A 22544-nucleotide genomic window follows, 5' to 3' on the forward strand; every position below is an offset into this window, starting at 1 on the left:
TTTTTTCTGATTTAAAGAAAAAAAAAATCCCAAATTTTCTGATTTTCAAAAAGTAACCCCAAATCCACATTTTTTCTGTGATTGAAATTAAATGCCACTAATTATATATAGTAGTGGCATTTTATTGTAATCACAGAAAAATGGATTTGGGGTTACCTTTTAAAATCAGGTATCCAGGTTGTAGCTGTATTGGTCTAGAAGCAAAAGGAATTGGGGCTTGTGGTAGAAGCGATATGTTTTATTAGACCAACTAGATCTTTGCAAAAAAAAATTATTTATATGGAAACATGACAACATCCTGTTTACCTCCAAACAACTTTGAGGTAAGGAGACCATTCCAGCTTTTCACTGAGCCTAATCTGCATATAAAATGAACGGTTCCAAACCAGAAATTTTACCACCTTCAACTTTCCTATGAAATATGAACTTTTATTTCTACCCAGGATAAGTTTTACAATCTTTTCTCGTATGCCTGGAGGAAGGTTGTTTGTGCACGAAAGCTTGCAATTAAAGATTTTTTTTTTGCAAAAATCTGGTTGGTCTAAGAAAAGATATCTTCCCTACCACAACTCCCAATTCCGTTTTTAAATCAGAAAATTTGAGTTTGTTTGTTTTTATCAGAGAAAACCAGGATCCCTGTGTATTGCAAGCCAAGTGTGTGTTGCTGAAGTGTAACAGGTCAGCTGTCTTGAGTGTGTCAGAGGTAGGTACAGTCTGACCTGCTCGACATTTGGGCAAGTAGCAGCATATGCAGACCTTTGTGTGGGTAACACCTTCTGTAGCTACCATGGGGACATGTCTTTTGAGCCCGTTGCATTTTCTTAGCAGAACTGTAGATACCATCTGGTCATTCCCTGCCTCACTGCACCGTTGCCTTTGATGGAAGTGGGGGTTATGACGGGCTTTGGATCAAGCTTCTTCACCTTGCTGCCCTGACCACGTTCAAAGGAAGGTCGAGCAATGAATTTTTAAGATCTGAGAAGGGTCAGAGATGGTTTTGATTGAGTCTCTGCTGGATGAGGGAGCAGTGTACATGGCCCCAAAAGGCAAGAGCGCCCAGCTTGCGGAGATGATGCTGGGACCTGCCACGTGTTCGGCTGGGAATCCCAGGCATGCGTGAGGAAGCAGGAGCTGATGGAGTAAATGAGTTGTACATCCCGACCAGATGATATGATACCTGCATTCCCTGTGCCTGTGAAGCAGCTGCTCTTCATTTGTGCTTGGGATTTCCAATGGCAGCAATGATGGACTGCCATATAGTTCATGAATGATTCTGGGTCAGCTTCTGTCCAGCAGAGATGGGAACAGTGCCATAGGCTTCCCCCCGATCACGGCTTTCTTGACGCTCAGGAGGGGACTAGAACAAAGCTCTCAAGTTTTTTCGAATGGGACCAAAGTTTCTGAGATGGCAGGTGAACAGGTGAAGCGTTGGAGGGGTGGGGGCAGCCTCCTTTCCCAAGTCCATTCTCCAGGAGCTTCAACCACCGCTGTATCTGCTGGGCAGCTCCTGGGCTGGTGGCAGGATGTCTGTTGCTTTCGGGACACATGAGAGCAAAGCACCAAGTTTCCTGTTAAGCAAACAGGGTTATCTTTGGTGGATGCTTCATTTCAGCGCTCAGCTATTTAAGGCGCTTGGGATGTGTTGGATTCAAGGGGGAAGGATGCACGTGCCCTTTCGCCGCATTCATGAGTGAGGGGCTGCTGGCACAAAGACTAGCGATGGACACAGCAAGGTCCCAGCCTCTGTCCAGGGAGGGCAACACCAGTAATACCTTAACAGGATAGTCAAAATCTCTGCTTCTCATAATATTAAGCCCTGCTAGCTACAGGGATGTCTGAGACCTAAAGTTCTCAATCTATCCAGCTGCACCCTACCCCCCCCCCAAAAAAAAAAAAATGGTCTGGGGGAGGCAGTAAGGAATGCTGCTTCATTTTATTTGAAGCTTTTCTTGTGAGGCTGGTTTCAAGAAACAGCATCTATGATGGCAAGTGAAACAGAGAAGGCAAACTGGCTGAGACCAAGGGGACCCTGGTGGGGAAAAGGCTGAGCAGGTAAGAAGGAAGCAAAGCAGGAGTCGAGAGCAAGCGTTCAAGAGGTACAATGTTTTAATAAAGGTCAGTTTGACTGGGGACGTCCTGGCTGGCTGGCTGTGTTGCTGCTCCTGGTTGTCAAGAGAAAGCTCTGATGAAATCATGGTAACTAATCTTGTCCTCCCCGTGCAAACAGAGGCTGATCAGCTAGGGAAGAAACAGCAGTACAAGGAGATGAGAGGTTGCAGGTATTAGCATTTTGTTTAAAGGGATATGCCCATGACCGGGTGCTGCTAGAGGAGAGGAAACCTCCACCAGTTACAGACCTCCCCCTGTGGTTCTCAGCCCCGTTAAGAAACTGGGTTTACTGGTCTGGGTGGGGAACTGTGCTAACACAGCCCCAGTTACAAAGAGCCGTGCTGTGGCTGCAAGGGGCAGAAAGGGGGGTTTTGTTACAGCAAGCAACCATCATCTCTTCCCAACACCTTGGGGTCTCCTCTGGCCCCCTCAGTTCCCAGTACAATGGGGCACCAATTGTGGATGGGAACTTTGCTGCAATGCAAATTAACAGCACAATTTAATAGTACCCCCTCCAAATTAGCTGGGGGCTTCAGGAAATGAGATGTTAATAGTTTGCTAAGGCAACAAAAATTGAGGGGAATATCACTGTCTCTTGTTTCGCATCTCTTCCTCCCAAGTGGAGAGTGTTTCTGCACTGGCTCTGAAGCTAGCAGCACTTCTGCTGAGAAGCCCTTGCTCCAGGAATATCATATTTCTCTCCTCACATGTGTGTGTCAGTCCTATTTCTTACGAGGCAGCCCATGACGTCCCACAAATCTCGCCGAGGGCACCACAGCTCTGTCACTGTTAACCAAGCGTGTGTGTGGTTTCCTAGCCCTCGGGACGGTCTGTGGTGGTGGCAGTGGTAAAGACTCAGCATACCTGCCCTCTCAGGCTTGGAGCACTTCTATGGCAAACCAGCTGGAGTGCTTCAAGTCCTAGTCACTGGTGTTGGCAGGCAGCTTATGACTGACACCTGTGCCTGAGCCTAAAATTGAGATTGGTAGAGCCCACCCATACCCTTTCTCCGTCAGCTGCTGCCCTATGATGGAGCAGCAGCATCCTTGCGCTGTCTGTCTCTCCGCATGCACAGACCTGTCTGGGCTGTTCACGGCCTAGCCCATGCCCCAGCTCCATCAGGATGCACAAAGCAGGCATCCTTCTACCTGCCTCTCCTAGTGCCTAGTGGCAAGGGCACTCCTTTAGACGTAAGGAGACCCTGCTCCACTAAGGACACAATACAAAATACTACCATGCTTGCTGGAGCCCAATTCTTCCTACCCCAGCATGAATTTCCTCCCTAATAGGCTACAGTTTCCCTGGGAGGTGGAAGTAGCGGTGACAAATGACCTGACGTCAGGCAGGGGAAGGACCTGAACCCAGGTCTCCCCATCCCACTGCTGCTTCAGTCACTGGATCTGGGGTATTAGAAGCAGGTGGATGGCACTGGATGCTCCTCTTGGGTTTTGTGATAAAGGGCTGGATTAGTCCAGGAGATGGGTTGTGGCAGCCACTCTGGAGTAGGGGAGGTCAGCTTCTGCAGTCCCAAGGTACGCAAAGTGAAAGCAGCTCCACCCCTGGGTGCTGCCATGGGATAGCTCCCCTATGACCTGCCTTTCCCCTTTATCCCCCCTGTTCAGTGCTCCAGAAGGAGAGACACCCACCCCAACTCCATGGTGCCTGGATTGGGGAAGCTGATGGGGAAAGTCCTGCTAAGAAGGGACAGGCTTTGCCTCTTGAATGCCAAAGCAGGCCATGTCTTCTGACCTTATTCACCAGGGCATCGCTGATCGGCAGGTTAAAACGAGTGCAGAGGGCAAGGAACTCTGCTTTGTCCAGGAACCCGGAGCCATCCTTGTCCTGGTGAAGGAAGGCCTCCCTCAGGCTGCCATTGCTCAGGTAGTTATGGTGCCTCATCTGATCCTGAACCTGCATAACTAACTCCTCCAGCTCCTGCCTGTTCCTTCCAGTTGCAGACAACTCTCTGGAGAGGAAGGAGAGGGAAAATGACAGGATGTGGGAGTTCCTCGTGGCAGACTTGATCTAAGTCTTGGTCTTACGGGCTCCAGCACTCAAATGTCTCGTGGCCACTTGCGTTCCTGGTCCGGCTGGACAGTACACCCAGATGTACGGCAGGGTGCCAAAGGGCCTGTTCCAGATGACAGGCTCCTCTGACTGCCGGTCAGGACGTTGAGCTGGGATTTGAAGGTGAATTATAGGCCTAATGCTTGACACAACTTTGCTGGGAGACCCTGGGCAGATAGTTCCTGCCTCTGTTTCCCTTCCCACTACCCCTAATCTGTTTAGATGGTAAGATCTTTGTGGCAGGCGCTGTCTTCTTCCATGAAGTCGTATAGTGCCAAGCGCAATGTGGCTGGAGCTACTCTGTGCTACTGTAATGCGCTGGGGCTGTTACGCACCAAGCTCAGCTCCGTGACGTGGCTTCCCTGGGGCTGTGGGAGAAACCTGAACTCTGGAGGGGTAGGCAAGAGTTCGCTAAAAATGAGTGTGAACATGGTATGGAACAGACTGCCGCCAGAGCCGGTTCAAGCACCCACTTTGAACGCCTTCAAGACACTTTTGTATGTTTATCTTGCTGGGATCCTACGATCCCTGCTGGCTTCCTACCTCTGGGCCTGGGGCTGGACTTGATGATCCTCCAGGGTCCCTTCCAGCTCGAATGTCTATGAAACATGGGGCTGGCAGGAAGCACCTGGGCCCGAGAGTCAACAAGCTGCGTAATAGATGTTTAGTCCAAAGGGGTCCACAAAAGCATCCATTTCACCCTCCCCCCTCACAGCATGGCCACCCTAACTCCCAAAAATAGACCCAGGACTGTTGAAACAAAAGATCAGAGCTTCAAAAACGATAGGTGCTAGAGGCAGAGAACGGGAGCCACAAAGGTAGGGCCAATATGTAGGCTCCTGCTCAGGAGAGATCCTCTGCCTGGACAGCAAACAAAAGGACATGGGAGCTCTTGGAAACAATTCACTCCTCTCCCTCTAACCAGCTTGCAAGCAAATGATGTGCCATAAGGCCCTGTTCTCACCAGCTTCCACCCACTGCCCATCCATGCCTACCTCTCAGTGGCCTGCTTTGCTGCTCGGCGAGGGGCGAAGTGATCCCGCAGAGACTGCAGTGCTGCCGCGGGGAAAACGTCGGGGTTGCTTTCTGCGTAATTCAGGACATACTCATCAGCATCAGTGATGACGAACCTGTGGCCAAACACTGGGCAAAGGAGAACACAGCAGTTTGCACACCTCCGTGCCTGGGGAAGGCACTTTATGCCTGTGGGATAAAGCGAGCTCCCTGCTCTGGGGGCTCAGAGTGAAAAGACTCCTTCTGAACTCACTCTGTGAGTCAAGCTACTGAGTGAAGGCCTCAGACTTGACCCTAGGATAAATTTCTGTTGAGCACTGGAGAGTTAACACATCTTAGTATCAGGGTGATTTCCCTTGGTGGAGGCATTTATGGTCTGTGCTAGTGGATTCCAGGCCCAAACCAGTCTTGGAAAGCATAGTTTCATAGTTTCTAGGGTCAGAAGCGACCTGAGCATATCATCAAGTCCGACCCCCTGCCATGGCAGGAAAGAGTGCTGGGGTCAAACGACCCCAGCAAGGTGACTGTCTAGCCTCCTCTTAAAGCCCCCCAGGGTAGGGGCCAGCACCACTTCTCTTGGAAGCTGGTTCCAGATCCTAGCCGCCCTGACTGTGAAGTCGTGTCTCCTGATGTCTAGCCTAAATCTCCCCTCTGCCAGCTTGTGACTGTTATTCCTGGTCACTCCTGGCGGTGCTCGGGGGAACAGGAACTCCCCCAGTGCCTGCTGGTCCCCCCCGACTAGTTTGTAACAGGCCACCAGATCCCCCTCAGCCTTCTCTTGCGGAGGCTGAACAGGTCCAGGTCCCATCGCCTCTCCTCATAGGGCCTGCCCTGCTGCCCCCTGACCATGCGAGTGGCCTCCTCTGGACCCTCTCCATGCTGTCCACATCCCTCCTGCAGTGTGGCGCCCAGAACTGGACGCAGTACTCCAGCCGCGGCCTGACCAGTGCCGCATAGAGGGGGAGGATCACCTCCTTGGACCTGCTTGAGATGCATCCCAGGACATCAGCTAACCAAATGCTGTGCACCATTTTGATACACAGTAAAGGTAGGAGCACTCATGCAACCATGATAACTTGCATATATCCCCTGATGAGCTGGACTCTGCATGGCCCAGGACTGGCTGTTTGCAAACAGCCTATGCAATATCAGCAGCAAAAGTCAGAAAAACCACTGAAAGCGATGAGCTAGTCTGAGATGTGGGTGCTCTGACCGGGCACTAGGGTCACAGCCAGACCCACCTTCGACTGTGGCCCCGATGATGAGGTCAGCTGGCTCGTAGTAGGTGGGATTCTCCACCGTGCTGCCTGGCTTGGGGACTTTGGTCTTCCCGAGGTATTTGCCTCCGATGATCCCTGAATTGCGAACGGGTGGCTCGTAGATGCTGATCATGTCCGTGGAGAGGAAATAGGAGAGGATGAAACATCGATTTCTGTCAATGGGGTCTGGAGACTCCTGGAGAAGTGAAGGGAAGGAGTGAGCTGTGGGGTTGGGAAAGGCATATGTGGACATCCAGAGCTAGAGTCCCCCCTCCGCTTGGACACTCATAAGTTGCCCCTAATGACCTGCCATAAGCTAAGGAACTACAATCCTAGGTCATTCAATCTGAGCAGGCCAACAAGAGCAGCAGTGAGCACAATGTACAGTAATAAAACCATGGACACCACAAAATACAGGGTATCAGTGGACCTTTGCAGTACTCACAGACTGAAGATACTGCTCCATGGGCCTCAAAGGGGCAGAAACTGGCTTGCAACAACTGAATTTACTCATCATTTCCACAGGCTCGTTTCTCCAGGCACCAGAAGCGTACGATGCAAAATGATTTCCCACATGGAGGAAGCAGAATTAATCTGTGATGTTAATGGACACCTCAGCAAGGCTTGGGTAATTTCCAGCTCCTGAGGACAAGACATGCTCTCCCCCTCCCATAACACCAATGGATTTACTTGCTGAAAGTGAAGTTGATCCAAACAGTATGCTGTAATGTTAGGAAACTCCTCCACGTGACAAAAAGCAGCTGTTGCTAACTCTTCAGATCAGTGATTTTGAACCAGAGTGAAGCAGCACCCTGGCGAACCTTGCGATCCTATCAAGGGTGCTGCAGGATGCCTCACAATGTTAGCACTGTTGGGTGTGGAATATGATTCACCAGAAAAATCCAGAGATTTCAACTAGAAATCCATAGTGTTAAAACCATTCTGACTTGTGGTCTTTTTGAGTTCTTTATAACAGAAAAACTGAATCACAGAAGTGGGGCTGGTCATCTAGTCCAGGATCAGCCCTAGTCAAACCATCCCATACAAATCCCTTATCTAACCTCTTGGTAAAACTCCCGTCAACCCTGACACAACACAAGGCATAACACCCTAACCTGCCACAGGTAAAGCAGGGGGACCACAGCAGCCAGTGTCTTGTTTCTATAAAAAGTTGTTAACTCAAGAGACCTCAGGTACAGGGCCATGCCCTCTGCTACACAAGAAGGCAAAAACCCCTGTATTATTTTTCTGTAGTCACCAAACAAGTGAAAACTAAGAGCTAGCATTTCCCAAGGGGAGCCTTATGTCTGAAAAGGGCTGCCTTAGCTTGTAGAAGGGCTTGAATTCATACAGCTGAGGGTAGCATGGGAAATGCCGTTGCCCTTCCAGATGGCGACAGGAAGGTGGCAGGGGAACTCCCCTGTAAAAACTGCTCCTGAATGAAAAGTGCAATGCCCACACCAGTTCTTTCAGCAGCTTCCGAGATATCAAATTGCCTCTGGTGTGGCAACCGGCAGGCCCCGCATAATGGGGCACAGCTGGCTCCTGAACCCAGGACTAGCCTGTGGGAGGAGGAGGAGGGGATGCGTTTGAAGGCAGTCCTGAAAGCAGGCAGTGTGATAATAAGCAGGTGTGGATGTGAGGAGGCCAGATGGCTGTCAGAGGGAAGGCTTCAGCTGCGCTGCCGTTCTCACGAGGGCCAGCCCAACGTGGGGTGAAGTCAGTGGGCGCCTGTGTTGACTGCAGTGGGTTTAGGAGCAGGACTGCTTAGTCCTATTTGGTCCCGCTTTTATCCTCCCTTAATATAGGATCGTAAAATCATAGAAGATGAGGGTTGGAAGCAACCTCAGGAGGTCACATCTAGTCCAGCCCCCTGCTCAAAACAGGACCAGCCCCAACTACATCATCCCAGCCAGGGCTTTGTTTAGCTGGGTTTTGAAAACCCCTAAGGACGGAGCTTTCACCACCTCTCTGGGTCACCTGTTCCAGAGTTTTACTACCCTCCTAGTGAAAAAATTCTTCCGAATATCTAACCTGAGTTAGATGGGTGCCTACACAGTTGGATGGGTAAAAAACTGGCTGATGGGGTGCACCTGGACAGTAGTGGTGGACGGGTTGTACTGAACCTGGAAAGATGTGGGCAGTGGGGTCCCCCAGGGCTCGGTCCTCAGGCCCGCACTGTTTAACATCTTCATCAGCGACTTGGACGAGGGGGTGGAAAGCACGCTGTCCAAGTCTGCTGATGACGCTAAGATGTGGGGCGAGGTGGACACACTTGAAGGGAGAGAGAGGCTGCAACTAGATTTAGACAGACTACAGAAGTGGGCAGACGAGAATAGGATGGGGTTCAACGTAGACAAGTGCAGGGTGCTGCACCCGGGGAGAAGGAATCCCCCACAGCACACACAGCCTGGGCAGCTCCCCTCTTGACAGCACAGAGGTGGAACGGGGTCTTGGAGTCATTACTGACTCCAAGGTGAACACGAGCTGCCAATGCCAGACCGCAGCCGGCAAGGCCATGCATCCACAGATGCATCCCGAGCAGGGCCAGGGAGGTGATCCTCCCCCTCTATGCGGCACTGGTGAGGCTGCGGCTGGAGTACTGCGTCCAGGTCTGGGCGCCGTGCTTCAGGAGGGATGTGGACAGCATGGAGAGGGTCCAGAGGAGGCCACTCGCATGGTCAGGGGCAGCAGGGCAGGCCCTACGAGGAGAGGCGATGGGACCTGAACCTGTTCAGCCTCGGCAAGCGGAGGCTGAGGGGGGACCTGGTGGCTGCTACAAACCCATCGGGGAGATCAACAGCAAATAGGTAGATCCCTTTTCTCCCCGGCACCACCTGGGGTGGCGAGCAGCAGTGGGAATAAGCTGATGGAGAACAGGTTGAGGCTAGAGATCAGAAGGCAATGTTTTACAGAGCGGCCAAGATCTGGAACCAACTTCCCAGGGAAGTGGTCCGCGCCCCTGCCTCGGGCAGATTCAAAAGGGGTGTCCCACCTTTTTGAACAGTGGGGCCGGACCACAAACTTTTTATCACCCAGTGGGCCGGCGAGCCATATTCAAAGTCCTCACAGCGAGTGGTCTCACATCAGGGAGCGATGTCACGTGACCTTTGACACCAAAGACATTGCAGGAAGCGGCGCTGAAATGGGTCTGGAAATGCGCCTGGGGAAGTTGTGGTTTTCAGAAAGTCGGTGTGTTCGGCATGGCTTAGGAACAGGACATCCTTTTTCTGCGCAAGGGGCTGGACCAGATCAGGGCTGCCCAGCTGACTGCCTGCAGGCCGCGCGTGGCCCACGAAGGGCCAGGATGTCGCCCACCGTCTCCATGGGGTCTGCAAACAGTTAATATGTAGGGCGTGGGCCTGGGCAGCCACCTCTCCCACTGCTGTGCAAGGGAGAACGGCCTGTGGCGGGGGGAGGAGGGGTCCACGTCCTGCAAATGCAGCCTGCGCGGCTGAGGATGGGGGTCTGCATGCTGCTGGAGCAGCCCGAGCAGCGCGGGGTCCTAGGGGCCCACCCCCACAGTGTGCAGCCTGCGCAGCACGTGCTGGTGTCGTCTGGGGCCCACGGCCTCACCAGATCTGAACAGCCCTGGACTAGCTTATCCCTGAGATCCTTTACTAACTCGATCATGGTCATTGTGGTTAATTAAATAGAAATTGTAGGCATATACTGCAGAGATGTGGAAGAGATCTCAAGGATAAGCTAGTCCAGGGTCGTTTGGATCTGGTGAGGCCGCGGACCCCAGATGACACCAGCACGTGTTGCACAGGCTGCGCCATGTGGCGGCCCACGGGCCGTATGTTGGACAAGCCTGGGTTACATGTCTGGGGTCTTGTGAACCCAGCATGCATTCCTGCCTGTGGCAGGGGGTCAGGCTAGATGATCTGTTCAGGTCCCTACTATGAAACTATGAAACCTCAACTTCCCTTGTTGCAGCTTGAGCCCATTGCTCCTTGTTCAGTCATCTGCCACCGCTGAGAATGGTCTCGCTCTTTTGAACCCCCTTCAGGTAGCTAAAGACTGCTATTAAGCCTCCTTTCCATCTCTTCTTCTGTAAACTAAATAAGCCCAGATCCCCCAGTCTTTCCTCATAGTTATGTGCCCCGAACCATTTTTGTTGCCAGTTGCTGGACTCTCTCCAATTTATCCACATTCTTTCTGTAGTGGGGGGCCCAAAACTGGACACAGTACTTCAGATGTGGCCTCACCAGTGCTGAATAGGGGAGAAGAATCACTTCCCTTGACCTGCTGGCTGTTGGAGCCTATTGGTACACTCCTACCAATGCAGCCCAGGATGCCATTAGCCTTCTTGGCAACAACGGCACATTGCTGGCTCATAATTAGCTCATTGTCCACTGTCACCCCCAGGTCCTTTTCTACAGAGCTGCTGCCCAGCCAGCTGGCCCCCAACCTGCCCCGGTGCAAGGGATTGTTCCGTCCTAAGTGCAGGACTTTGCACTTGTCCTTGTTGAACCTCATGAGGTTGCTTTTGGCCCAATCCTTCAATCTGTCTATCCTCCAATATGGCCGCTTACCATGAAATGAATACTTGAACACAGGGAACCTCTCAGGGAGAGGTTTGTTCTCTGGTTTGCAGAGATCTTCCTCGTTCCATTGATTCAGATCAGGACTGGATGGGGCAAAGCAGGAAAAGCCAGCAAAAGATACCCCTTCCCCCTGGGTACCAGGAGGTGAAGAAAAGCACTTACCAGTGTCACCCGGTACCGCAGCACTTTGTGGTCATTCTCTAGCATCTTAATGATGTTTTTCTTGGGGGGTGTTGGAAGGAGGGAGAAGCAATTCTGAAGGGAGTCTTCCAGGAAGCCAAAGCCATTGTAGGGAGGAATAATCTGCACATGTGAGAGAGAAGAGGCAGCAGTGGTTATAAAGACACCCTTCAGGGAACAGCTCATGGGAAAAGTCCTGTTTGATGAGAATTACATCACCGGGTACCATCAACTAAGGGCTCTAATGTTCTCCCCACCATTAATGCCCCAGGGTTTTAGGTACAGGAATCTCAAGCTACTGTCTCCATTACACAGCCAAACTGGCTCTGTGCTAATTACTCAGAAAAGGGGCTTAGTAAAAATGGCCCTCTGGGGTCCCAGCTGCATTGCCTCTCCATCTCCAGATTGAATAGCACCAGCTATAAGGTTGGTTTTTCACAACTGCCAGCACTGCAAACTCTCCTAGGTAACCAGCTGGGTGCTTTTCTTCTAAGCACCACTGCCCACAGTTCTGCAGGTCAGGCTGTGCCCTCAGCCATATCTGGGCAATCCTATTGTGTCAGCAGCAGGAGCCCACAGGTATGGACCTGTCTGAATGATTTGGGGGACAATAGCTAGAGGGACAGAATCCAACTCCCTCCCTCCCAGCTACACCTTACAGCTGCAGCTGGCAAGATCAGACGTAGCAAAACTGGCTCTGCTGCTAAAATCAGCCAATACAATTCCTATCTACTGTGATCTAGTGAGCTGAAGAGAGGCGTTGCTATTCAAGATAATGTTATCAGAAGTGCCGAAGTGAGCTGGGAATGCACAAGTCCTTTCAGAATTGAATTGGAGCCAAGTTCCTAGGTCAGATAGCAGACATAGACATTTAACTCACATTAATTTCAATGATTAATACTGGAAAAACCAATAATAGTCTTATGACTAAGATGAAAATGTGTGCTATAGCTTAAACTAAGTCACAAAAAGCAGCAAGGAGGAGAAAGGGGACTTCACCCACCTTCTGTACTAACATTTTTTCAGTAACTCAAGCAAGATGGAACAGGTCACAGTTAGGCACCTTAAAGATCAAACAGGATTATAGCCATAGTATTTTCCAGAGTGCTAGCAGGTGCCTTTTGCTTGATAGCAGCTGTGTTCACATGAGATGCTTTACTGCACGGTAGACTAATCTACTGCACAGTAAAGCATCACCATATACACATGGAGGTGCTTCCTGTGCAGTAAATTAGTCTACTGTGCAGTAAGTTTACTGCACAGCAAAGCCAAATAGCGTTAAATGCATGTGTAGATGTGTCCAGCTAGCATGTTGGTCAGCAGTGATATTAACTGTTGAAGAAGCCACTAGCTATATTTCACTTATGTATAGGATAGGGCTGTCAACAGATACATGTTTTCCCATCTGGCATCTTCTTAACTTCAACCTCTTTAACAACACACACATATTAGGAGAAGAAAATATTTCTAAGAAGCTTATTGTAACAGCACATTGCAAAGCACGAGGTCTTCAGCATGTTGTGACAAACGGATTACATCCCTTGGCCCCCTGTGATATCTCTCCCGTTACCTGCGGGACCTCCTCTGGTGGTTGTTGCTTTATATGCACTGGCTGGAAGTCCAGGCCAAATTTCTCTTGATAGAAGCGTTGTGTGAATTTGTCACAGTCGTAGATGAAGAAGGTGCGTCCCAGGAGGGTGACGGACTTGCCAACTGCTAAATCTTTGGCAGTGAACCACTCTTGCACTTCCTGATCAGAGATCTCCAGCACACAGCTGGGGAAGGTTTCTGGGTAGGGTGGGGTGGAGGAAAAGTCAGGTTAATTAGCCAGAAGTTAGTCTTCATCCTTACACATGACTGGAGATGTGAGAAGAGTCTACACATGTTTGGCAAGTGTCAACACCTTCAAGGGGCTAGGGACAGAACGGTGATGATTAATTTATTTTGGAAAACAGAAGCAGGAAGTTAAAGGCTTTAAAACCAAGAGAGATTTCTGTTGGCAATGCTGGAAAGACATTTTACTTTCCAGAAACATTTCTGGGACAAATGATACAGACTACACACAGCCACACACACCTGTACCTGGGCACATATATGGCATCCAGCCACTCATGCAGACATCCACATTCAAATGCACTCACTCATGCACACAAGGACACTGGAAATGCCTGCTGACCGAAAGGGGTACACACAGACACAGACTCTTACTCTTCTTATCCACAAGGGTTTTGGGCAGGTGCTGGCGTTTCATCAGCACTGGGAAGGGATCCCTGCCATCATTCTTCTCATGGATTTCCCGAACCTCCACCGTGTCATCTGCCAAGTAGTAATGGATGATGAAAGACCGCTTCTCATCACACATGCTGTTGGCATTCTCCCATATGGCATAGAAACGAAGGACCTGGGGATATCAGAAAGCCAGGTGAGGGGCAGCACTCTCAGAGAAAAGCCACAAAAGCACCCTCTCCAAGGAAAGTCATTGTGATTTGGGGCTGTGCATGTAAGTGTTCACCACACACAGATCCCTGTGCAAAACACTTGGCATATCCTGCACTCCTGGGGCACTGTTCTCAGTGAGTTGCGGGTACAATGGAAGCAGTGCTAAGAAGGGCATTTAGGGGCTGGAGAGGTATGGCTGGAACCAAACAAGCCTGGCTTTACCAAGGAGCAGCTCCTGGGAGAGGGTACTTATCTACAAACACTGAGGAGGCACAGAGATTGCTTAGGCTAATTCAGGGAGCATGAGGAAGAGGACAGAGAAAAGAGGACCCCCAGTCAGTCTTACCTCGGTTCTTGGGAAGACCGTTGAGAAAATCATCAAGGAGCACATCTGCAAGGGCCCAGCAGGGGAGGTAATGCTCAGGGGCAACCAACATGGGCTCATTGAGGGCAGGTCCTGCCTGACTAACCTGGTTTCTTTTTATGATCAGGTCACAAAGTCCCTGGATGACGGTGTCGGGGTGGATGTCGTCTTCCTGGACTTTAAGAAGGCCTTTGACACGGTTTTCCACCACATATTCTTAAACTTGGTGACTGCGGCATTGATGCCTACACAGTCAGATGGGTGGGAAATTGGCTAGATGGTAGCACCCAGAGTGGTGGTGGATGGGTCTTTTTCAACCTGGAGGGATGTGGGCAGTGGGATCCCCCAGGGCTCGGTCCTGGGACCTGCACTGTTTAACATCTTTATCACTGATCTGGATGTGGGTGTGGAAAGCACGCTGTCCACATTCGTTGATGACACCAAGATGTGGGGCGAGGTGGGTACGTGGAAGGGGAGGGGCAGAATCCAGGTAGATCTAGACAAACTACAGAGGTGGGAGGATGAGAATAGGATAGAAATTGACACAGACAAGTGCAAGGTGCTGCCCCTAGGGAGAGGGAACCAACAACACACCTACAGGCTGGGGAACTCCCTTCTTGTCAACACGGTGGCAGAAAGGGATCTTGGAGTCTTTGTTGACTCCTGGATGAACATGAGCCACCAATGCGAGGAAGCAGTCAGGAAGGCTAACTACACCTTGTTGTGCATCTGCAGATGCATCACAAGCAGGCCCAGGGAGGTGATCCTCCCCCTCTGGGCGACACTGGTCAGGCCGCAGCTGGAGTACTGCGTCCAGTTCTGGGCACTGCACTTTGGGAGGGATGTGGCCAGCGTGGAGAGGGCCCAGGGAAGGGCCACCTGCATGGTCAAGGAGCAGCGGGACAGGCCCTACAAGGAGAGGCTACGGGACCTGAACCTATTCAGCCTTCACAAGAGAAGGCCTAAAGGGGATCTGGTAGCCATCTACAAACTCACCAGGGGAATTGGGGGTGGCTCTGTTCCCCCGGGCATCACCCAGGGTTATGAGGAATAACAGCCACAAATTTTAGAGAGAAGGTTCAGGCTGGACATCAGGAGACATTACTTTACAATTAGGGCTGCCAGCCTCTGCAATGGGCTCCCAAGGGAGGTGGTGCTCTCTCCTACCTTGGGGGTCTTCAAGAGGAGGCTGGGCAAATATTTGGCAGGGGTGATATGATCCCAGCACCCATTCCTGCCTGGGGCAGGAGGTCAGACCTGATGATCTGTTTAGGTCCCTTCCAACCCTAAGTACTATAATACTATGATACAGTGATTAAAGGAACATCAAGGAAGGTCCTTTGAGAAGTATTACTATGTGGGATAGTCCTTCAAGGGCCTGCTGTGCTGAGCAGAGACTCAGGGACCTTGGGCAGTCTTTGGGTCTACAGGGCTTAACATGTTCCTAAAACGAAAGGGAAGTGCTAGAAGATCGAATAGGCAGGGGTTAGTGGATTGCGGGTTCCCAACAAAATCCTTCTAGATAGGGGGTATTGGTATTTGCCCAAAACACTCTGCTCTGTTCCTACTTGTCTGTCCTGCTGTGGAAGAAGGGAGTGGGCTCGGCTGAGTCACTGAGGCACGTGAATGGTTACCCCAACTTAACAAAATTTGAACAAAAGAAAAGGAGCATCTCTGGGATGGCTGAGAAAGAAATTCTAGAGGCAGCCAAGTGTGGAGAGAAGATGGGAGAATTTGTTATCTTTTTGTCCTTGTCTTTATTAGCAAAGCCAGACCCCCGGAAAGGGGTGAGTTTAGACCCTGCGCAATGTGTGGACTGTCTACTGAACAGGCTGGGAAAAGGCATTTGCTCATAGGCATCCACAAACACGTGCTCAGGCAACACCTTGCCTGAAACATTTTGCCCTGTAGACAGGCAATAACAGGTGGGTTTAGAAACCGCCCACCCCAGGGAAGGCACCTAGGACTCACTCACCTGCTTGTCGTAGGTGAGAAACTGTTTGAGCTGGTCGAAGTCGGACGGCGTGACGTACTTGCGCAGAGGCATCTTGCGGAGCTCTGTGTAAGGGTCGAAAATCATCTTCTCCGGAGGGTTCAGTTCAATTCCTTGGCTCTCCAGGAACACCTAGGGGAAGTCATCTGGGCCATTAATGTGTTGTCACAAGGCTGCAAGCTCAGTGTTTCCACATCACCTGGAACAACAGGGCTGGGGCCTCCAAGTGCGACTGTAATAACAACAGAATTATTAATAAAAGACAAAGGTTTTACGTTCCCCCTTCAGTTCCAGTGATTGTGACTTAAATCTCACACCTATTTGTGTGCTAAGATGAGCCAGGACTCAGCTGAATTTAGAAACAGGCTTAGACCAAGGAATGAGACTTCTGCTAGGAACAAACCTACATGCGTAGTGGGGAAGGGTCCTAGCGGACTTAATCTGCAGCCCTTAGGATCCTCCTGTCCATTTTGCTCTCTTTGCCATTTACACACCTGTGTGAATGGGTCGCAGTCAACTATTCGGAAAGTCCTGCTGTACAGGGTGATGTTCATGCCCCGATTCAGGTCCTTCCAGTGATAATGGTCCCCGCAGTCATTCTTGGGAATTCGCTGGCGTTTGATGAACTTGCCTTGAGGGATGCCTGAGTTCTCCACGATGGGCTCCATGACAGACATGCTGTCATCTTCCAGGAAGTAATAAATAGCCACTTGGCGAATCCGGTAATGCTCTTCTGCGGATATAGGGACATCTTCCTGGAAATAAGCATCGAACTTCAGCACCTGCGACATGGGTAAAGATGGGAAAAGCACACAGGACAATTATTTGAATGATGCAATTAACATATTGGTTGTCAAAGCATGACGCAAATGGTAGCAAGATAAAGTGAAGCATGCCATGAGAGACTGTGACTTATGCTACTGTTCACGGTCTAGTCTTGGACTAACTGCAGGAATATCAGCGAGTCTTTTACTGATTGCACTGCGTGTCCTTTTACTTGTTGCAAGGTCCTTGGTTGCATGGGTTATCCAGGGACGAATGCAACTCCCTGGAATGAATATAGGGCTCTCCAAGCACGTTACAAACCCAAGGCCCACGCAGCTCAACACCCAACTCAGGAAACCATTTTTGAGCTGTCTGGCTTGAAGACAGCCCTGTATTCTCATGGAAGATACACTCTCCCTCACTCTCCTGCACTTGCCTCCTCTCTGTGGCACTAATGCCAGAGCCAGATTGCACTTGGGGAAGCAGAAAAGGAGGGTTCGTGAGGGCATGAGGATATGGCTCATTTTTGGGCACATTTATCAAAGGTTCATCACCATCCCAGGGAAGGCTCCCTCTGCAATCCACTAGTAGGTGAATGCCCTAAATGAGGACGGCGAGTAGCCCGGGCCATGAACTTCTCTGCTCCTGCACACCATCCACCCAGTTGGTTAGGCCTCTGGTTTGGCATATGCCGATCCTCCTCCCTATCTTGTGTGCTGAGGAGATCAGAGAGGGATTATCATTGCTGGGGCACAATCCCTCCCCAGCCTGGAAGGGAATGGCTGCTGCTCTGCACTGTTTTTCTTGGGCAAGTGACTTACAGATATGCTGGCCCTCAGCGGATACGCTGATGAAGCCTAATGACAGGAGCAGAAAGCAGTGGGACAGGCATTAGGGTACCATGGTATAAAGAGATGAGAACAACTCCACCCCTTGACTTCTCTGATACACAATCTGTTACAATTGCAGCATCAGCGAGAAAAGTGGGGGACAAGGTTTTCAGGGACACGGCCACAAAACAAAGCTTTCAGAGGTCATCCAAACTCTCCTTAAACTCCTGCTGAAGTCGTCCTAGTGTAGCCCATGGGAGGGTCTCGTAACATTTATATAACTTAATCCTCTTCCCGGGCAAAGCAAGCCTCTCTCACTCCAGGCCTCAACTGTCTATGACTAAGGACTCTGGCATTGGAAAAATATGCTTTGCACTGTCTGTTCCCCGGACTTCCCCGTGTTTGGCTAACAGTGTCCTGGCCTCAGGCTCTCTGTACCTTTTTGTCAAAAGCCACGTGGGCTGGAACGAAGTCAGAAGGTGGAGCCTGCTTGGGTTTGCCATAGGTCAGTATGGGTCTCTTGCTGGCCAGCTCATCCAATTCTGCCTGCGACAGCTGGTTCACATAGAGTCGCTCCCCGCCTATCCCTACGGTGGGGCGTCGGGAATAGGCATAACCGTTCCTGTAGCCCAGAGTCTGGGAGCGATGGAAAGAAGTTTTCTGTGGAAAGAAATCCAACATGCCTGAGACATGAAGCAACCCCTCTCTCTGACACACAGCGCAGGGCAAGATGGCACGGCAGTTCACTGGACCCCGTGGCGACAGTGATTTACAGTTCAACGTCTCATGCTGCCACATAGCCAGAGGAAGTGACAGGGGGCTGGTCATGTGGTGAAGTCCCTGGAATAGGCTCGATGCCTGGCTCTGCCACAGACATCCCAAACAGCCTTGGGCAAGTCACTTAGTACCAGATCCTATGCCACACTGCTTAGGTCCCCAAAAAGCTATGCGTGCAAAAAGTGAAGGAGAGGTCTCCCTCCTCCTCACTGCTTTGGGTGACTTAGTCAGAGGGCTACGAGGATGCTGTACTGCAAATGCAGCCAGATCCATGATTTCTCAAGGACTCGAACCAGGTGGAATCATCTAAAAGCAGAACTGGAAGGGACCTCTTGTCCAAACCCCCTGCCGGAGGCATGATCACCCCTATCCGAACCGTCATCCCATATAAATCCTTGTCTAACCTATTACTAAAGCTTTACAATCGGCCCTGTCACACAGCTATAAGGCACAGCACCCTAATCTGCTGTAAAGCAAGGGGACACAAGGCAGTCAGTGTCCCATCGCTGCAAGGGTTGTTTAAATATGCTCAAGAGATCCCAGGAAGAGGGTCGGGCCCTCTACTACGGAGGAAGGCAAAACCCCCCGCAGTCCATAGCAATCTGACCAGGAGGTAAAATACCTTTCTGACCCCAAATGTGGTGGTCAGTCTGTCTCTGAGCAGAGGGGCAAGACCCTCTAGCTAGGAAGCTCAGGGTTTTAGTCTGGGTTTTAACCAGCATGAGCACTGGCACCCCCCAGTCAACATCTTCAGCCTTAGCTGCATCCAACGCAATGCAATACTTCCAGATTTCTCATCCCCCTTTATGTTACTTAACTCTTAGGGAACAAAACCCACAGTGTTTTCCTCCCTCCCCCTTGCTTCAGCGGATACCCAAAGGCGGCATTAGGGATCTTCAAGTGAAACTCAGCTGTTCCACCAGCCGTCTCCCGAGTACGCCCAAGGGAGACAGACCCGTTCACGCAGTGCATATGCAAGCATGGTTAAAGGCCGTGCAAGTAAAAAGTTTGGCGAGAAAGGCAAAGACTCCCAGTAGAGCTTTATTTGTGGTGTCCATAAATCTCTCTGCCTCCGTGCACGTGGCACGCATCGGCCTGCCCCCAGTGCTGCAGCAGTGACTCGTTATTCTTTGCTGCCCTCATCCACTTTGGGGTGCAGCTTCCTTAGGGCAGCTCGCCTTTCGGGGACATTAGCTCTGCCAAGCTGCATAGTTCTGAGCCGCTGTTCCTATTCAATACGCTTACCGATGGTGCAGGGAGGTGACAAGGACACATAGCAAGTCAGTGGCAGGGCTGTGGATGTCACCCAGACTCTCACCCCAGTCCTGAGCAATGGGGGTGCTGTCTGGGTGGTCCTGCTCTGTTTGGGCTAGCTGAAGAAACAATGGGAGGAGATGGGAGTCCGCCCACTGTGACATCCCACCCCCCACAACTGCAGGCACTGAAGACGATGCGATGTGGCCAACTGATCCAACTGGATCCTCCTTCAGAGAAAGGAAAAGCAAAGCCAGGCCCTTTGGGTTACCTTAAGACTTCCCTTAGGGTCCTATGACTGTCATCGCATAGCACACGGTGGCCTCTACGTATTTGGAGGAAAATTCAAAAGGCCCCTAACACTTGGTCTAAAGGAGAATCTCAGTACAGAGCCTTTGACACACACCGTCCTCTTTCCCGGAGCGGCAGTGGACACTTTCCCCAAATGCACTGAGAGAACGTGCCTTTCCGGCCCCAAATTAGCAACCAGTCCAGTCTCATTCACACGAACAAGCCTCCCTGCCGATCGGGCCCATAATTCAATTTATAACCTCACTCGCATGTCTCATTACCCATTTTCGCTTAAAAAACAACTCTGCCAGCAGTGCCAGAGCAGCAGCAAAGCCTGTTCAGGTGAAAGCAAGAGGTTTGGCAGACAAGATGCTAACAGAGTCCTGCATAAATATGACACTGGCCACAAGACAGGCAGTTTCCTGCTAAGAAACCAGCATCAAAGCCAAAATGAGGAGCTTGTGAAGATATTCCAAGCAAAGTGGAGACACAATTTTAACCCACCTGGCACTGATCCTCCAGTAAGGCTCAGTCGGGGTCCCAGGTGGGTCTGATCCTTTGGCCGTAGGCACAAATGACTAGCTTTAAGACACCCAGGTCCCTCGTGGGGTTTTGACAATGCCGTAAGACCCTCATCTGCACCCGTAGAAGCCTAACCACGCTTCACATGCCAAGCGATGGCTGTAAATTTACAAATTTTGGGTCCTCGGGGTCCTGGTCTGGCAGACGCCAGGCTGCAATGGGAGCGATGGGCTGGATCCAGGCTCCTGCTGGAGGAATCCAGCCCTGTGGGGGAAGCCCAGGATTCGCCCCCCAGGAAGGGGGTTTTGGCACGGACATCGGGTGGGCACGGGGGCCTCGTCCTGCAAGAATCAGGCTCCCTTGAGGGAAGTCACACCGACACCGGGCTCCTCTCGCTGGGGGAGTCGATTCCCATGAGCACAGCCAAGACCCCATTTCCAGGATTATGGGGAAGGGGGCTCCTGTCCTAAGTACTGGACCCCCCCCCAGAGCAGGGGTGTTTCACCTCCAGCCACAGACCAAATCCAGCCTGCACAGCCACAGCCCCCGGCCGGCGGCGCTCCCCACGGGCTGGGACATTGAGCGGTGGTGGGGGAGCGATGGCAGCGAATACCTCCACCCTGCCCCACGGCCAAATCCCCATGGCCCGCTGCAGCCCACAGCCAGATCAGGGCCCTCCCCACCCTGCACGGGGCCAGGCTAAGCCCCCTTCCCCTGCACATCTGGATGGGCCCAACCCCACCGCCCCAGCCGTGTGGGACACACCTGAGGGCTGTGTCCCGCGACCCTGAAGCCAGGAGGGCCCCATCCTGTGTCTCCAAGGGCCTGGCGGGTACCAGCACGGCTCAGGGGCTTCGCTCCCCCGGGAGCACCCGAGGTGCCGCCAGGGCCTGTGGGTCCCTGGGCTGAAGGTGCCTGCCCCCCACCCCTGCCCGGGGCTGGGCTGCCAGGAGACACTGGATCCCAGCGTGGTGCTGGGGTCACCAGTGCAGGGGACGGTTTCCCATGAGGTGCAGCAGAGGGAGGGGCCCGTGGGGTGCAGGGGGCTGTGGGCTGCAAGTGGGAGGATGGGCCCTGTGGGTACAGGGTGGGCCATGGGATGCAGGGGCGGCGGGGGGCGGGGGTTGTGGATGCAGCAGGGGTCCATGGGGTGCAAGCAAGAGACTGTGGATGCAGGGGGGGGGCCGTGAGGTGCAGGGGGTTTGTGGGGTGCAGGGATGCCTGTGGGTGCAAGGGGGAGCTGTGGGTGCAGGGCGAGTATGGGGTGCAGGGGGGCCTGTGGGTGCAAGGAGCACTGGTTGCATGGGGGGCTGTGGATGCGGGGGGCATCGGGTGCAGGAAGGCTGTGGGGTGCAGGGATGCCTGTGGATGCAGGGGGGCAGTCATGGGGTGCGGGGGGGCTGTGGGTGCAGGGGGAGAATCGGGTGCAAGGGGCACCCTGTGGGGTGCAGGGGGGTCCCCCAAGAGGGTCCATAGGGTGCAGGGGGGTCACCTGTGGGGTGCATAAGGGTTCAAGGGGGGGCTGTGGGTACGGGGGAGGGTCCGTGGGTCGCGGGGGCGGTCAATGGCGTGTAGGGGGGTCCCCCGTGGGGTGCTGGGGGAGTCCCCCGTGGATGCAGGGGGTCCATGGGGTGCGGGGGGGCCCAGGGTCCCCCGTGGGGCCGCGCTCACCGTGGGGTCGCGGAAGCTGCAGCCGGGCAGCAGCGGCAGCCCCTGCGCCGGGCGGGAGCTCATGGCCGGCAGCGCCCCGAGGCCGTCGCCGGGCAACGCCGTCTCCATGGCGCCGCAAACATTCCAACATTTCACCGCCCCCCCCCAGCGAATGCAGGGGGAACCAGGCGGAGCATGCGCAGTGCGGCCGCAGCCCGCTTCCCGCGCGGGGCTTTCCCATGCGCTTGCGCAGTGCGGACTCCTGCGCCCCAGCCTCTTCCAAATGCAGCAGCGCCCTGCGCCTGGTGGCGCCCTCTGTGCGGACCCAGGCAAAAGCACCACCCACTGGCCTGGCAGCGGTGCCGCCGGCTTCCACAATGGCGTGAGGTTGCAGCAAGGCAGGTTGCCATTAGTGCCGGGAAGCACTTGGCTGCTGGAGCAGGAGGCAGTGCCATAGCCCCTGGGAAGCGGAGGTGGTGC

General features: G+C 52.5%; 1 protein-coding gene across 2 annotated transcripts; it reads right to left on the reverse strand.

The window, feature by feature from the left end:
* Positions 1–215: 215 nt before the first annotated feature.
* On the reverse strand, positions 216–22256 carry EFHC1 (EF-hand domain containing 1). 2 transcript variants are annotated; one of them, XM_090030107.1, is made up of 11 exons: positions 22086–22256; positions 18009–18230; positions 16470–16757; positions 15958–16107; positions 13388–13580; positions 12750–12967; positions 11162–11302; positions 6432–6645; positions 5172–5319; positions 3859–4075; positions 218–2238 (listed from the first exon to the last, which is right to left on the reverse strand). In XM_090030107.1, the coding sequence occupies exons 1-11, from the start codon at positions 22191–22193 to the stop codon at positions 2170–2172; spliced, it is 1968 nt and encodes a 655-aa protein (XP_089886233.1). In that variant the 5' UTR covers positions 22194–22256; the 3' UTR covers positions 218–2169. The 2 variants fall into 2 exon arrangements, with proteins under 2 accessions (XP_089886305.1, XP_089886233.1); XM_090030179.1 differs by lacking the exon at positions 3859–4075 and having other exon boundaries at positions 216–2238; positions 22086–22255.
* Between the last annotated feature and the right edge of the window lie 288 nt (positions 22257–22544).

The sequence above is a fragment of the Crocodylus siamensis genome, chromosome 1, assembly GCF_052110815.1.
Source record: "Crocodylus siamensis isolate JL-2025a chromosome 1, ASM5211081v1, whole genome shotgun sequence".
Taxonomy (NCBI): Eukaryota; Metazoa; Chordata; order Crocodylia; family Crocodylidae; genus Crocodylus; species Crocodylus siamensis.

Coding starts and splice junctions, on each gene's coding strand:
- EFHC1 (XM_090030107.1), bottom strand. CDS start 22,193: ATGGAGACGGCGTTGCCCGGCGACGGCCTCGGGGCGCTGCCGGCCATG. Junction 18,231..22,085: donor GCAGCTTCCGCGACCCCACG/GTGAGCGCGGCC, acceptor TTCTTTCCACAG/AAAACTTCTTTCCATCGCTC. Junction 11,303..12,749: donor CACCAGAGGAGGTCCCGCAG/GTAACGGGAGAG, acceptor TCACATGTGCAG/ATTATTCCTCCCTACAATGG.